The 16,359-nt window shown below is 48.2% G+C and overlaps 1 protein-coding gene across 3 annotated transcripts in view; it reads left to right on the top strand.

The window, feature by feature from the left end:
• Window positions 1-16,359, top strand: part of LOC144931547 (disintegrin and metalloproteinase domain-containing protein 12-like) — a 60,106-nt gene that overhangs the window by 26,392 nt on the left and 17,355 nt on the right. For all 3 annotated transcript variants that reach the window (XM_078855510.1, XM_078855508.1, XM_078855509.1), the window contains 10 exons: window positions 766-935; window positions 1,491-1,575; window positions 5,571-5,719; window positions 6,318-6,495; window positions 7,429-7,518; window positions 9,251-9,446; window positions 10,257-10,365; window positions 12,289-12,484; window positions 13,953-14,030; window positions 15,321-15,438. In XM_078855510.1, coding sequence (XP_078711636.1) covers window positions 766-935; window positions 1,491-1,575; window positions 5,571-5,719; window positions 6,318-6,495; window positions 7,429-7,518; window positions 9,251-9,446; window positions 10,257-10,365; window positions 12,289-12,484; window positions 13,953-14,030; window positions 15,321-15,438 — 1,369 coding nt within the window. The remainder of the gene's footprint in view (window positions 1-765; window positions 936-1,490; window positions 1,576-5,570; window positions 5,720-6,317; window positions 6,496-7,428; window positions 7,519-9,250; window positions 9,447-10,256; window positions 10,366-12,288; window positions 12,485-13,952; window positions 14,031-15,320; window positions 15,439-16,359) is intronic.

Below are 16,359 nucleotides of genomic sequence, written 5' to 3'. Positions count from 1 at the left end.
AATGCTTATAATAGTGGTTTTCTGTAGAAACCACCACATTGGGCCCTGTGGGTAGAGTGCTCGTTGAGTTGTTACATCACAGGCCCGCAAGAGTTTGAGCTTGCTTGGTGAGGCCTGCATCCAGCAGTGGATTGTTCATGGCTGATTATGATGGATTGAGTGCTTGACTCACAATTGCAACGGGTACGTGTTCAAATTCCCGTCATCTCTGCAGCCCATCATCTCCGCAGGATGCATAAAATAAGAACTACTTTTTTGGTAAAATAATCAATGAAAATTGGCCTTTGGTAAGACCGACTGACCACTGCCATCAGAGGTGTAGCTAGGGGGGGGGCAGGGGGGTACATATGTCCCCGGGCGCCAAGGTAAAGGGGCGCCAAAATGAGGCTTTCAACGTTACATTATAACTTATTGCGGCGGGCGCGGCAGCCTGAAACTACTGCACAAATCTACACCTCAACCTAAAAGTTTATATATCCCGCCACACACAGCCTACATGTCATGTAATTACATTTTGGTATGTGATTAAACGGGGGGGGGGGGGCGCCAATTTAATAGTTCGTCCCCGGGCGCAAAATATCCTAGCTACACCACTAACTGCCATTGACAGGTGGATTTTCCACCGCACACTTGGGGAGGGGGGTGTGGGGGGGGGTAGGGGTCTCCAATGGAGACGGGCACTGCCCATCGCTTATGTGAGTGACGGGAGATTTTGGGCCCGGCTTGTGACCATCGACACACCGGCCCTTGTCGCGTCGTCGGCAGTACTACAAGCCGCTGAACGTGCGCATCGCGCTGGTCGGCGTCGAGGTGTGGAACGTGCGAGACCTCATCGTGCGGGACTACAGCGCCAGCGACACGCTCAGCCGCTTCCTCGAGTGGCGCATGACCAACCTTCTGCCCCGCAAGCACAATGACAATGCTCATCTCCTCACGTAAGACGCTGCCTTCCCCCACGCAAGCCTTCCCCTGCACACACACATACCCTGTGCTGCGACACTTTAGCCTCTTAGGGCCACAGATTGTTGTTGAGCCCAGCTGTAGCGGGAGGTAGGAAATTGGACAGTGAAATGTTAAGATTGTCCACCTCCCTTCTTGCAGCCGAGGCCTTCCGTCAACAATCGGTTAACATTTTCCACTGCTATTCCCAATCTCGAACTCCATGCGAATTGGCCATTCGGCTGTGGAACTAAGTTATGGGCAGCAGATGGTAGTGCAGAAAAATCCAGTGTTGTACTGCACTATGGTCCCACGACTATGCTCCCCATCTTCACCAAACCCATTGGCCAGTTTGAAGTGTTGTCAGATAACCCCTGCGACCCGCACACTTTGGGGAGTCCCTCGCTAGCAGTGGATTGTCAACAGGGCTGCACAGGTAAGTTGCCATATTGTGAGTGCTCGTGCAAGCGTACGTTCATATGGATGTCGCGACTGACAAGTCCAGTGGCGAGGAATCTTACCAGTGCAGCCTCTGTTGTCTGTGCGTGCAGTGGAGGCGTCTTCTCCGATTCGGCCATCGGCATGGCCCCTGTGTCAACCATGTGCACTAAAGATCGCTCGGGAGGAATTTCCATTGTAAGTTATAATGATTAATTCTATATCTAACTATGTGATATGTGTGTGGAGTGTGTGTGTGTGTTTGTCAACTCAGCCATCAATGAGTACCTGGTTATGGAGTGTAAACGTCAGGTGGAGGGGCGAAGTGTTGGCCACCCACCCCCTCATGTGCCGCGATGGAATTCAAAGTTCACCAGCAGCACTTGCCTCCGTAGTCTATAAGTGCATAACTTAAGCTTTTGGTATAATGTATGTAGCACATGTATTTCACTACAAATGTACAGGTCTGTGTAGTTGATTTTTCTCCTCCATGAATGAAATATTTTATTTATTTATTGCCACCTTTGTGGCAAGTTCAGCCTGTCCGTTGCCATTGCCTGCCTGCTGTCAGGAAGAATTGTGGGTGCCAAATACTACCACACTGCAGGACTCATTGGCTCTGGGTTCAAAGTTACTGGTTCGTTGCTTTGTTTCAGCATTGCATGATATTCTAGCGAGCAATACGATTTGCTGACAAGCGAGAAATATTCCATGGCTCCGTTAACTGATACAATACCAGTGTTATTTGTAAGGCATTTGAATATAGTAGCATCTGAAGAAGCTGTACAGAACTGAGTGGGTAACGTGCATCCTGGGCAGAGGTGGCACTTTCATTGAATCCAGAGAAAGTCCTGAGCCTAGACTTTAATCGAGATGGGGAGTTGAGAGCACGGATTTCTGGGGGGAAGGGAGCTCCAAACTATTGGGGGCAGCAGAGGAAAAAGAGCGACTTCCCACTGAGCAAACATTGACGGGAGCAGAGAGCCTTTGTTGCTGGAGCAGCAGAGAGAGCATGGAGGGGAGTCGTGTGAGATGCGAGGGGAGAGAGAGGCAGGGGCCAAGTGCATGGAGGATCTATGAAGACGGAGAGTGCGTTCGTGCAGCTGACCCAGGACTGATTTAGGAGCCAGTGGAGTTTTGGAGTGATGTGTTCTCGTTTACGATTGTGGGTTAACAATCTGGCAGTGGCATTTTGGATCATCTGAGAGATTTGGGGAGGCTACAGAAGAGAGTGGCAGTTGTCGAGTTGATGTGTGATTAATGCATGGATGGAGTAAGGAAAGTGGTGGTTATGGGAGATGTTGTGCAGGTGGAGGTATGAGGTTCTGGAGAATTGGGAGACGTGGGATGAGAATGAGAGCTCGGGATCAATCACAACTCCAAGGTTCCGCACGTCACAGTACGGTGAAAACTGACGTAGCTTATGAGTTGTGACTGTTGTAGCCACTCACAATAAACAGGTTTGTTCAGTATTGTAATAAGCTATGTGCAGTGCACTACGCTTAAAATATATACATACTAGCGGGAAGTACCCTGCGTTGCCCGGGGGAAAAATCTATTTAAAAACTTCTCAAAACTTTAAAACATAACATATACAAATGAAAAGCAAACTTTGATCATTACCTCATTAATTTAAATTAAAATAAAACCCAACGCGCGGTGGAAAAAAAAACTTACGCTCGCACGCCAAGATTCGATTCTTTAAATCGCGCAAAGGAATCGAAGGTTGTAGAGTTCTTTAGAATCGGCCAATTCCCGTTTAATCGATACCACAAACGCTCACCAGATATCGATTATCGTCAGTCCTGTATGCGGGTTGACGCCACACACTTCATGGTAACCCCCCCCCCCCCCCCAAATACAAAAGTCTATTTTTATACTTTTTGCATGGTGTACAGTCTGGAAGCTACCCACATGCCAAATTTCAAGAAGTATGCTAAACATTTCGAACAGACACACAATCACAAATTTCCCTTTTATATACAGTGATCCCTCGTTTATCGCGGTTAATGGGGACCGGAACCCCTCGCGATAGGTGAAAATCCGCGAAGTAGGATTGGCCCCCTAGGAATTTCCGTATATGTGTGTGTGGGTACCAGAATGTTTAAAATATGTATATTTATACTTTATATATATATATATTTTACTTAAATCTATTTAATTATAAAACCTTAATAATATACATTCACTCTCTCTCTCTCTCATACGATACGTATTATGGTGTTCTACACTCACCAATGACAGTAGTATCTTGAGACTTGACTCCAGTAATGACGACGATGACGATGACAATGACGATGACAATGACGACGATGACAGACCTGTGCAGTTCGATGAATGTGATGATGAATGATGATGATGGTGTTACTGCACAGGTATAATGAGGCCTTTAAATTAGTTCGAAAAATCCGCGATGCACTGAGGCCGCGAAACTTGAACAGCGAAGTGGCGAGGGATTACTGTATATAGATATCGTTATTGCGGATGAGATTTGTTGTTTTTAAATGATCAAAGTACCAATTTAGGCCATTGAATTGTCCTTGGTTGGGAGGCTCATGTCACCGGGTTCCAGGCACAGTTCGTGAACCGCACCACCAATGCTCCTCCACTCTTCTATTACGAATCAGCTTGTGATAGTTTCTAAATTGTGGTGTGATAATTAATGCAACATGCAGGTTAACTTTCGGTCGCCATGGTTGTCTAGCCTATGACTATATCGCCCTGAATGCGCCCGATCTTGTCAGATTTCAGGAGCTAAGCTGTTTCGTGCCTGGATAGTGAGTGGATGGGCGACCACGATGCATGAAAAGTTTTTCAGGCCTTGGAGAGGCAGCAGAGGGTAGTGCAAGAAAATGTCTACGTACTCTGTTTAGTTTGTTATCCTTCTGCACCTCTGAATAGCATGGTTGGCTAGTTCAGCATACATACATACACATGTGTCTATGCTTCCCACCTTCACCAACGCACACGGACCAGTGTGGTGAAATACCAAATAACTACTACCTTGGAGGTTAGGGGAGCACGTCATGCAGCAGTGGATTGACAAATGGCTGTAACCCGTACATGTACGTGGTTGCCTTTGCCTATAGGGTCAAAGTTCATAAGTTGAGATTAATCTTCACTTCCGTGACAATTCATTGATTAAAAAACATTTAACGAGCACACCGTCTGCCAGATTTGTGGAACAGATCTCATGATGTTAATTATTCACGGCCAAAGGTTGACTTTTACCCAAACTCAGAATATTACAAACCTTTTGCCACGCTTAAAAGATTTCCCCTTTTGTTTCTGGTGCCAGGAAAAATCGAATCTAAAAGAGCAAAATGTTCATTTGGATGTCATCAAATAAAGCAACAGCTTGCATGGGGATGGGGTGGCACAATAAATTTGTATGTTGGATTTAGTGTTAAAAGAATAACGGAGAACTAATAACACATTTTCTGAAACTTAAAAAACTTAATTTGGCAATGCTTCTTTGGCAGTGGTGCACAAACACAATTGACAAAACGTCTCAACACACTCATCAGTAACAACATTGCCTCAAAAGAAAAAGAATGGACAACTGGGCGACGTTTCGGGCAGTGGCCCTTCATTGACCAAAAGGAACATGTTGTGGCCGAGGAAACAACGATTCTAAACTGAAGATTGAATACATGGAACTCTGGGAAATGATTTGGAAAATAATACGTGGCAAGCGGGTGGAAGTGTGAAAGCAGTTAAAAGGACATTAATGATTGGCACTTCGCAAATGGCCACCAAAATTCATGATAGAGATAGGGTCTGAAAATGAATGGTAGAATTTTATGCAGAGCTATAGCTAAAATAAATCTTACCGCCCAGGAATCTGGACCATATCTAAAGGCGCTTCCGCACCCGAACTATCAGTTGCGCGTCTAACTCTCCCTCGAAATTGTGCAACTTGATCATCGGCGCAACGGCTTTGTCCACATCTGAGCGATTGGTTGTGCAACAAGTCGCGCGTCTGGTGTGGCCAAAGTGTGTTGGGGCTGAGGACGCTGGCAGCCAGAGGCACCGCCTGACCCCCACTGCACGGAGAGAGTGTTGTAGACGTGGCGTCTACACAGTTGCGCCCGATGGCTATTCCTTCGCCGCCATGGTGGCCTTGCAAGCGCGGCGCGGTTACGCGGGGCACGGTGAAAGCGCCGCCATTGTCGGGTGCCCTCTCCCGCCAGGACCACTCGACGAGCGCGCTCGCCGTGGCCTCCACGATGGCCCACGAGGTCGGCCACAACCTGGGCATGAACCACGACATGCCGGAGCGCGGCTGCGTCTGCTCGGCGTCCGCCAACAAGGGCGGCTGCATCATGGAGCCTGCCTCCGGGTATGTTTCCCATTTCCCTCTTGCTTCGGTAACTTTGTTGTGATTGTGCTACGATCGGTCTAAACGTAACCCGTCCGAGCAAAGTTGCGCGAAAGGGAAACGTTTTTTTTAACATTGATTTTTGTTTGTGCAATATATTTCATTTCTCGCTTAACATGGTTATTTTTTTTGCACTTGGTTTTATTTGCTTCATTACTGTACTTTTATTTGTTTTGCTTTTGTCATTTTGACAACCCAGGTCACTCTTGCAAATGAGACTCATCCTGGTCTCCTTAGAGTTCTCATCTGGCTGCACAAATTCTACTTGACTTGATTTGACCCTCTGTGTGTGTGTGTGTATCTAAGTGCACGTGCACGCGCGCATGGAAGTGTACCACCGCCTGTGTGCGTAGGTCGACTTAGCCTCAAATGAGTACCTGGTTCAATATGTAAACATTGCCACGAGGGAGACAAAGACGGACGGGGGGGGGGTGCTGGACACCCACGACCTCGTGTGCCGTGCCGGCCTTGACAGGCGCTCGCTAACAGCATTTGCCCCAACAGTCTGTTAAGGCTACACAGGCGATCTTTGTCTTTGTGCGTGCATACGCGCGTTCAGCTTCACGCCTGGCCAGGTGTTCAGCTCGTGCAGTCGAAAGGACCTGCAGGGCAGCCTCCAGCAGGGAGTGGGCATGTGTCTCTTCAACGTGCCGGGCCCTGGCGACCTGTACGGTGGCCCGCGCTGCGGGAACCAGTACGTGGAGGTCGGCGAGCAGTGCGACTGCGGCACAGTCCAGGTACCCCATCTCACGAGCCCCGCGCTTGGCCTCGCTGTGCGCACTGCCGCCTGCGGGGCACGGCAGCTTGCCGTGACGATGCCATTGGCCACTTGGGCTTAGGGGGGTGGGGGGCCTGTGCCTACGTTGGATCGCTGAGCTGGCGCCGCTGAGATCCCGAGTTCAGTCCTAGGCGGGCACCCGTCGTTAAACGAGGCGTTCCAAGTGCGGCGAGTTGATCGTTTTGGTCTGCCGCCGAGTAATGGTGTAAAACACGACAACGATCTTCCTTTGAAATGGCAAAACCCGGGCCCAATGGCTCACGCTCACTACTGCGATGGAGCGCATTGGAGGTGATGGTGGGTTGGTGAAATTCCCAAACCCGCTGGTCTGTAAGGTGGCCAAAATATGTTGGTACAACAAATGGATTTTTGAATCCACCGTCTTTTGAGATTTGAATGATCACCCTTTATACGAATGGGTTTTCTCTAAGTACTCTGGTTGCCTACCACGTGAATAATACTCAAGTGGAATTGGCTAAACATCCGAATGCAGCACCCTGCTCAAAGAGTCTTGGATCAGGTGTTCATAGAGAAATTAAAACGTTATTATTAGTATCATCAGCATCATCATCATTTGTTGCAGTGGCATCTGTTCTCTTGAATTGACATCTATTTGGGAGCCATCTATCAATGAATCTGTGGTGTCATCCTTTTTAATTATCCAGGAAGGCTTCAAGACTGAGGAGGGCCCTGCAATGGACGTAACATTATTGTTATGCTATCAGTTTCTAACAACATCGTTAGGATCACTTAAAGTTATTATAGTGTGCACAATTTGTTGTTATTTACAACTTGTGTTACTCATCATAGTTATTTTACCCTGTAAAATGTTATATTTTAGAAATTGGCTTTTACCCGGTGATAAATAAACAACGTCTGTCTTCTTCACCAGGAATGCAACAATGTGTGCTGCGATGCCAGCACGTGTATGCTCAAGAAAGGTGCACAGTGTGCCGAAGGGCTGTGTTGCAAAGATTGCCAGGTGAGAGCATTTGTTACATCGTGCGTGTGTGTGCATTTGTGTGCGTGCATGTGTGTGCGTACGCTCGTGTGGGCATGCGTGTGTGTGGGGAAAAGCAGTAGGGAATTGGCTAGCGAGACCATGCTACGAATATCCGAACCAGTCATGGGCCTCCGCAAGGCCTACTTGGCCTATAATGAGTAGCTGGTGTTGTGTGTAAGCATCGTAACTGGGGAGACAAAGGTGGCCAGGCGTGGTGCTTCCCATAACTTTTCTCCATTGCTCGTTCCCTTTGTCTTCCCTCCCCTCTTCCCTCCACTCATTCCCGTCCCTCCACTCATTCCATTCCTCCCCTGGCCTTTGGTGACCCCCATGTGCCCTCCGTTACGGTCACTCATTTCTCGGCCCTTGCCATCTAAATCACTCGATTTTTGTTTCCACTCTTTAAGCTATGCAAAACGCCTCGAGCTGAGGCGTTATATGAATATAGAAGAAGATAAAATACCGCTGCTCTGTGCGCTGTGCGCACGTTATTAAGTGCTCGTTAACGGAACTTGCGCCAACAGTCTGTATTGCTACAAGGGGGGGTCTTTGTCTTGATAAGGAGGAGAGTGGTGTTGCTGGCCACATCTAACATGAGTGGCAAGCGATAACTGAAGCACCTCTCTTGGCAGATTTTGGAAGTGAAGTGAAGTTGAGCCTGGTTAGTCCTCACAAAACAGCGTTATAAGCTGCTGTTGAGGGGCTATGCAGTGGGCAGCAGAGGGCAGTGCAGAAAATTCCATTGTCGATCGGTGCAACTCTGGTCCCCGCCTTCACCAATCCGCACCGACCAGGGTGGTAAAGTATAATCGAAGTGTTGCCATGACCATCAAGACATGGGGAGGCCCTCATCCAGCAGTGAGTTGACAAAAGGGCTGTGCATTTACTAGATAGCTTGTTCCCAAGCTTCATTCTGTCTTATCGGTGCACTATTTATTCATGGAATGTTTTTAACGTATGCATCAATTTATTGTTTTTACATCATCATAGACCATGTGAGGTTGTTCCGTGCCCATCCCGGACTCCCTAAAGAAAACACTGGAAATTAAATCCGGATGCAAAAAAAATATGCTGGAATATTTTCCAGAATATTAAATGAATAAGCCGCCTTTATCCAGGTGTATTCCTCCTACAGCCACAAACCAGTTTTCCCACATCTTATGGCTTATGCCACGAATTCAGGGTTTTTAAAGGCAGGGGTTAGTGGATAACACAGATCACGATATGCATGAAAGACCCATCCTGCAGTGTGGGCGTGTGTGTGCACACATTCCTATGTATTGGCACGTGTGTACATGCATGTGCCTGCATTCTTGTGTATTGGAATTCGCGCATGTTTGCATGCGTTTGCATGCATTAAAGATGTGCGGTAGAATAGTGGTTAGCAACATTGCTTTACGAAACTGGCCACCTGAGTTAAATTCCTGTTCACGGCCAACACCAGTGACTATTATCTGAACCAGTCCTGGGCCTCCCTTAGATCGATTCAACCTAAAATGAGTGCTTGGTGCAGCGTGTAAACATCAACACTAGGGAGACAAAGGCGGCTGGGCATGTTGCCGGTCACCCATGCCCTCGTGTGCCGTGCCGGCGTTCATAGGTGCTCACTAACAGCACTTGCCCCAAAAGGTCTATAACTGGCTATGCGTGGGCGGGGGGGGGGTGGTCTTTGCATTAAAGAGTTTCGGTTCATGTGCATTCGTGCGCACAGATTCTGAGCGAGCACACGCTTTGCCGTGGCATCATGGGAGAGTGCGACCTGGCCGAGTACTGCGACGGTACCAACCCCAACTGCCCGGGCAACGTGTTCCTCAAGAGCGGCTCCCCTTGCCAGGGCGGCGCCGCGTTTTGCTACACGGGCATCTGCAACACGCTCGCCGAGCAGTGCCAGCAGCTGTGGGGATCAGGTGATGCCCCTGGCTGTCCCTCGCCAACCCCCCCCATCCCCCATTGCACGTTTTCCCCTTTTGCATTGGTGGCGTAGCTATCGAAGTGTGCAGGCGGTGCGGCGGCAGCAGGCCCCACGAATTGGATGGGTCCAAGCACCGGACTACGGAGAGTGGTGGGGGGAAATTGGACAGGGTCAGCTCATTTCATTCCTTGCACCTGGGCCTATTCGACGGCCCACGCTATGCCACTGCCCTAACGAGCCAATCGGACACTGTCGCGATCCATCACTCAGTGGTGTAGCTATCGAGTGCAAGCGGTGCAACTGCACCAGGGCCCACGGGCTAGATGTGGAGGTTATTTCGACAGATTTGGCCAGATGTTTATGTGGCCCATGAGCCTATGACCTCATCAGCCAGAATTTGCCCAGTCTCAGATTTCGGAAGCTAAGCAGGGTGTATCTCGGATAGTGCTTGGATGGGCGCCCATCAGGTGGTGTGGACTGTGAGGCTACTTGGTGGGCAGCAGAAGAAAATTAAGAAAAATCTGAACTTATAAGCTCCCACGTCTATGTCCCCTGCCTTCACCAACCCACACTGTCCAGCGTGGTGAAGTATGGTCAAATAAAACCCCCATGACCCCGAACAGCTTGGGGTACATCCTTATCCAGCAGCGGATTGACTGAGCTGTACACATACTCACGTGCATATGCACATCTGCAGGGCTTTCTCTATATCGAGCGCCAAATAACTCGAGGCTTTCTTAGTTCTGTATAACTGCACGCGACCCCCCGCCCCCCCCCCCGCCCCCACCTCCTTTTCCCCTCACAGAATCCGAGCCGGCCGAAGACCTCTGCTATCAGGTGGTCAACGACAACGGGGACAAGTTTGGGAACTGTGGCCGTGACAAGTCCGGCTCCTACATCGCCTGCTTGACCGCGTAAGGCGGCGGGTGCCGCCCTCGGCCTCGCCCCCCCCCCCCTGCGACGAGCGATGAGCGGTGCCGCAGCCACGCTGCCGTCACTCGAGCCGATAGTTGAGCAACGTGAATGGCTCCCCCGTTGTGTTTGCCTCCTGGAGGTGTTTTTGTTGTTTTCTATTTATTAAGGCATTCTTTTCCCCACCGCCCATTTTGCCCAAAGAATTAATCCCTGAGAAAAAAAATTATCACGGCGATTTATTTATATTGCCCAAGTATGCGGGCAGTGTTGCTGCTGCTGCTGCTGCACTTAATGAGTCTGCAGTAACAGTCTCCAGCCCACAGATTAAGGGACTGATGAAGAGAAGTTTTACCGTTGTTCACGGGCACAGCCCTTTTGTCAATCCGCTGCTGGATGAGGACCTCCCTAATCCACGTAGGTAATGGGGCTTATTTTACCACACTTCACCACGCTGCTCAGTGCGGGATGGTGAAGGCGGGAGACATGAACGTGGGCGCATAGAAGTTAAGCACAACGGATTTTGCTGCAATGCACTCTGCTGCCTACCATCGCGGAGCCCCGCAACCTGTTTATTTGCACGACGATCTATCCATGCGCTATCCAGGCTCAAACCTGCTTAGCTTATGAGATCTGACAAGAATCGGGCACATTCTTGGCAATTTTGTATTTCCATGCGCAAATTCATACTTTACGGCACCCTTCTTTGTGAGTGGGCCAAAGCCGTTGCTCACAATTCCACGTTGCTACGGCACATTCTGGGTGGTTTGGTCATGGGCAGGTTATTGTCCACACGTATGGCTCTTTTGCTAGAAAGCTGTGAGGCTGAACCTGACCAAACTGACAGTTGACAACAACTAAAACACAGAAAAGTAAAGAAAAGTGTCATTTTGTTAAACTCCATTGCACTTTAAATATAATTGGCCGAAAGAAAAACCTCTTCATAAAATGAAATGTCTCTCATTTGTAACTGTTGAAATTGCCAATGATAATTACATTGGTCTAAATTTGCTACAAAATCGATGTTAAAGTCCAATAATGGCCTTGAAAGCCGATTATCCAATTTTTTTATTAATCCGTGAACACGTTCCATCGTTACACATTTAAACAGGAACGTTGTTTAAATGTGTAACTATGCATCCATTCATTGATTACAATTTATTCTTCGGAGCACGATACATCCCAAAAATCGTGCGTGTAAGAAGCAATTCATTTTTATTCGTAGATGTTGTATGTAACACATTCACATGACCCCCTGCAGTCACTAGAGTGCACTATACTCATCACCGTTATATAAAGAAACCAATCTCAGATTGTAACAATTCATAGAGTCAGGACTTTTTTTATACTTGCTTAAGTGAAGTGCAATTGATTCCCTGAAGGTGTTAATGGGGTCCGCATGTAATCAACGAGTGGCGTAGGGTGCGAAAGAGATAGTGAGTGGACCTTAAACCCTCGTGGACAAATCTAACTAGTGCGTGACGATTGGAAGGGGTTAATTGTGGAGGTCGTTTACTTGCAGATACGTTTCTTGTAACAACGATTGTGGTAATAACATTGAAGCAATGGAAATAATTCATCAGTAATACACTCGCAAATTAGTACCGCGCTGCACAGTTTCTGTGATATTCAGAGGCGCGAGGAATCACAGACAAGCGACAAAGCAGCCAGAACCAATAGCAACAATCTCCCAAGCTCTGTGGCCTTATATTGGGGACATTTAGCCAACTCCATGAATGAGTGTTTACATATGTGGAAGGAGAGCGGTGTGCCTGTATAAAACCCTCACTTGCGAGGGGTGTAACACATCCACAGTCGCCTCCAATTATCACGGTTGGCTGTGTACGGCACGAAAGAAGCTCAACGTACACACATCCGCCCATTCTGGATGGTGTTTGAAGCTGCGATGCTACACGCACACGCAGGAACATCATGTGCGGGAAGCTGCTGTGTCGGGGTGGCACGGGCCAGCCTATCGTCGGCTGGGACATGCAAATCATCGACACGAGCATCACCATTGGCAACGTGCAGCACAAGTGCCGCGGGACTTACTTCAATCTGGGCAGCGACGTGCCTGATCCGGGCTACGTGCTGTCGGGCACCAAGTGCGGAGAGGACAAGGTACCAGCAGTGCCACGGTCACCGATGCGTGCACCGTGTAGCTGTCATGTTCTTTATACGTTCACATTTCCACTTATCTCTTCACTTGCCTGCCTTCAGCTCGGTCACCTCCAGACAGTTAGATATGTAACGATGGACATTGCACTTAAACATGCTTGGGATATTTGTGTGCGCTGTCAGCAGGGGAAATTGTATCGTGGCTTTGTTGTTACGCTTTACAGGAACGGAAATTGATCGTTAACTCCTGAGAGTCCTCTGCAGGTGGAGTTTTGACTTCCAAAATCTGCTCCAAGGGAAATTTAGCCAGCTCCATTAATACGATTCGGAGGAAATCCGCGCAATTCGTTGTATAACGCCTACGACCAAATCACCCGGAATGCGCCCGACTTTGTCAGATCCTGGAATATAAGTGGCGGTTAAGCCATGTGGTTGAAAGTAGAGGGCAATTGTTGTACTGTACTTTTATACTCTAGTGTCTGTGCTCCTTCACCAACCTGCACTGACCATTGTGGTGAAGTATGGTCAAATAACTCCCACGAGCCATTGCACGTAAGGCCATGTGACCCTGGTGTACACGGTCACACAAGTAACTTAAAAATGTAACAAGTGACGAGACCGTGTACATCCGTACAATGATGTAAATATGGCAGCGAGTTTTAAAAAATAGCCAATACTTGGGTTTTGTTCCAGGGCTATTGAGGTCTCGTGGGTAAGAGGAACTGGACCGTGACATTTCATTATCAAGGTCGACCATTGGTGATGATTAAAAGGGGTGTATTGTGCAGCAGGAAGCTGTTGAACCACGGCAATGTAGAGACTTCTAGTCTTGGATCAACAATTAAGGTCTACGTGCTCATCAAAGTCTGAAGTTGTTGACTGCTGTAAACTCTGGTAATGACTAGCTTTGGATCACAAGTTCAGAGCAAAGCACGACTATATTATTTGGAAAAAGTTTTAGCTGGAAAGTAGCAATGGATTTGAAACCTGTCCAGGTTGTGTCAATTCCAAAGGGAAATCATAGACCTGAAGCCTTGTGGGCTGACTAATCAATTGCTTTTTAGTTGCGTTGAAATAACATTGTGCTTTTAAAAAAATGACATGATTATTTTTTCTGTGAATCATCAGCGTGTACTACTGTTGTTATATATGCAGTGTGCAGTATGCGACGATGTCCATGAGTGTGTCCACACTCCTTAACACGTCTGATAAATTGTCCGTCATTGAAATTAAGATTTAACGCCACGCTCGGCTGCTCGTTCGTCAAACGCATGCTCACGCGTGTCAGTTCAAAGCCCACGTGAACATCCCATTGGCAGCTCTTCCAGCCGCCATTGTCCTGCCATCGATTCCATACGCGTCCATAATAACCTTGGCTGGAGCAATGCACTCTGGCTGGACTTGGTGTTGTATTGCAGTTGTTCTTTATCCAAAGTGCCTTTTTGTTGTTGTTGTTGTTGTTGATCCACAGGCCTGCTTGAACCAGGAATGCCAGAAAGTGTCGGTGTTCGGCGTTCAGGCGTGTAACAACTACTGCGGCGGTCACGGGGTACGCTTTGCCTGCTAATGCCACTGATCCCCACGATTGTGCGATTATGGATCTCGCTCGTAGTAACAGCCTCGGCTTAGAGCGAGCACAGCTGGGGGCAAAGGCTCGCGGGGGCTGTAAGAGAACGCGTGAAAAGGGCACCAGCATGGGCCAAGCCCAGATTATTGTACGAGCGTATTGCTGATATTTATTGGGGGTTACCGAGGCTGCTGTCGTGATGCCAGGTATTCGGTTTAAACTGCCGATTTTGTGCTGAGCTAGTACATCGCCGTGCACTTGTCATGCTGCGTAGTGTAATTAGGTTGAAACGCAGTCTTGCTGTGCGTGTGGTCTCTGTGCGTGCGCAAACAGCGGTGCACCAGTTGGCGCACCGCGCTACGAATGCAGTGACCCGAGTTGATTTCCTGCCAATGGCTAATGTCTATGGCGAGTGATATCTGAACTGGTCCTGGGTGTCTCCCTTAGGTTGACTCAGCCTTAAATGAGTTCTTGGTGCGGTGTGTCGACATCATTAATGGGGAGGCACGCCACCTCTTCGTGCACCGTGTCAGCTTTAATAGGCGCTTCTGAGCAGCACTTGCCCAACCAGTCTGTAAAATGCCATACTGGTATTGGCATTTGTTGACCGCACTGCACTAAGGTACTTGTGACTCAGGCGGAATTCCCCAGCCCGTGTGCATCGTTCGTAACTGGTGGTCTACACATGTCCTCTACCCCTTCCTCGGTGGACTTGGCCCAAAATGAGTGTCTGGTGTGGCATGTAAACATCCGCACTAGGGAGACAAAGGCAGCTACGTGCCGGCTCACTGCGTGGCTGCCGTTCTGCTTGTGTGGCTCCACACGCCTCTTAGTCGTTCTCTCTCTTGGAGAGTGAGCGAATATTGTGTGTTACAAGTTGACATTATTATTGTTATTAGTTAACACACCATCGCCTTGTGTACTGAGATAACCTAGAAACCTGTGTCCAGATTTAAAAAATATAATTTTCTAATCTTAATAACTTGAGTGTTTAAACACCTCGACTTCAATTATCAAACTGCAACGGCCCTCGCAGCAGTTGTACTATACATAGCCTTTAGTCAACATAATTTTATGGACAGGCTGGCCTCCAACACGATCATGTGGGATTTCTGCCTCGGCGCCACAAGCAACGAATGAGCCCCGCAGCCCGTGCCAGCTGCAGCAGGTGGACACGTTTGTCCTGAATGCGTCGATAACGTCGATGACGTGCGCTCTCATGGTGCGCTCGCTTACCTGGCTGCGCCCGCCTGCCTGCCTGTCATTGGCTAGGTTTGCAACAACAACAACAACTGCCACTGCGATGCTGGCTGGGCACCTCCCAACTGCTCCAGTCCAGGGAACGGGGGCAGCTTGGACGGTGGCTCTCCCTGGAGCCCCACTCCACCGAGTAAGCCTCGCTGCTCCGCTTGACCGCTTCACCGCTTGACCACTGCCGGCAACCGCCGCCGCCGTCGGAGCTGCTGCTGCTTCTGCTTTCACCGCAGCGATTTCCCCTCTAGCTTTTTCGCCGAAATCTTTGCCGGCCCGGTACCATTGCTGTTGCCCTGTCCTTTTGTTTTTATCTTGTTCTTTATTTAGTTGTGCATACTCCTATGTGTACTGGAGACGTTTTTTATTATTCTATTTTATCATTATTTTTGTTAATCTTTAGAAAAAAGATTATGAAGGCATTGACGGACCCTACAGTATTAACCCTTTTGTATTGTTTATCCTTTCGGAATTATTTTATTCCTGTTGGTTTTATTGCTCAAACGTACTTGACTGTTGTGTGTTTTAAGAAGTGTGCTTTTTAATGTTAAGTAAGTTAATATCGTTAGCTTGCTTACAACCTGCTTTTAAAGTGATGCTTGCTCTGAAAATGTACTGCATCGTTCTCCTTTTGAAATGGGGTTTTTGGTTAACTCTTTTGAGACCGACCAAAAAGAAACTCGCGTACATGTTTCCTTTGCAGGCCTTGCTGACATTTCATTGTTGTACCAGGGACTGCAGTGTTCCGGTGTGCCACAGACTGTTTGGTGAAATCAACACCAGGGTGATTGTCCGAAGATGACATTCGTTGAATCTTTGGCCTACTCATCACATTGAGTTTGTTTTTGAGAATAATTATGAGAAAGCCACTTGTATGAATGTGTTTTAAAACACAATACCACCTGGAATGGAATGGTGGCACTTCCTTTAATGGCTTGCAAGTCGGGCCATATTGCCCATGTGCCAAGGCCAGATATTTAACTTGTCGGTACCACCTCAGGTGACGTCACTTTACCTATCCCACTGTATTTATTTGGCCAACAGTAGTGAACTTTGCGAT

Source organism: Lampetra fluviatilis, chromosome 4 (genome assembly GCF_964198595.1).
Source record: "Lampetra fluviatilis chromosome 4, kcLamFluv1.1, whole genome shotgun sequence".
Lineage (NCBI taxonomy): Eukaryota > Metazoa > Chordata > Hyperoartia > Petromyzontiformes > Petromyzontidae > Lampetra > Lampetra fluviatilis.
Note: the sequence above shows the minus strand (reverse complement) of the source record. Positions and strands in the feature narration are given on the sequence as shown.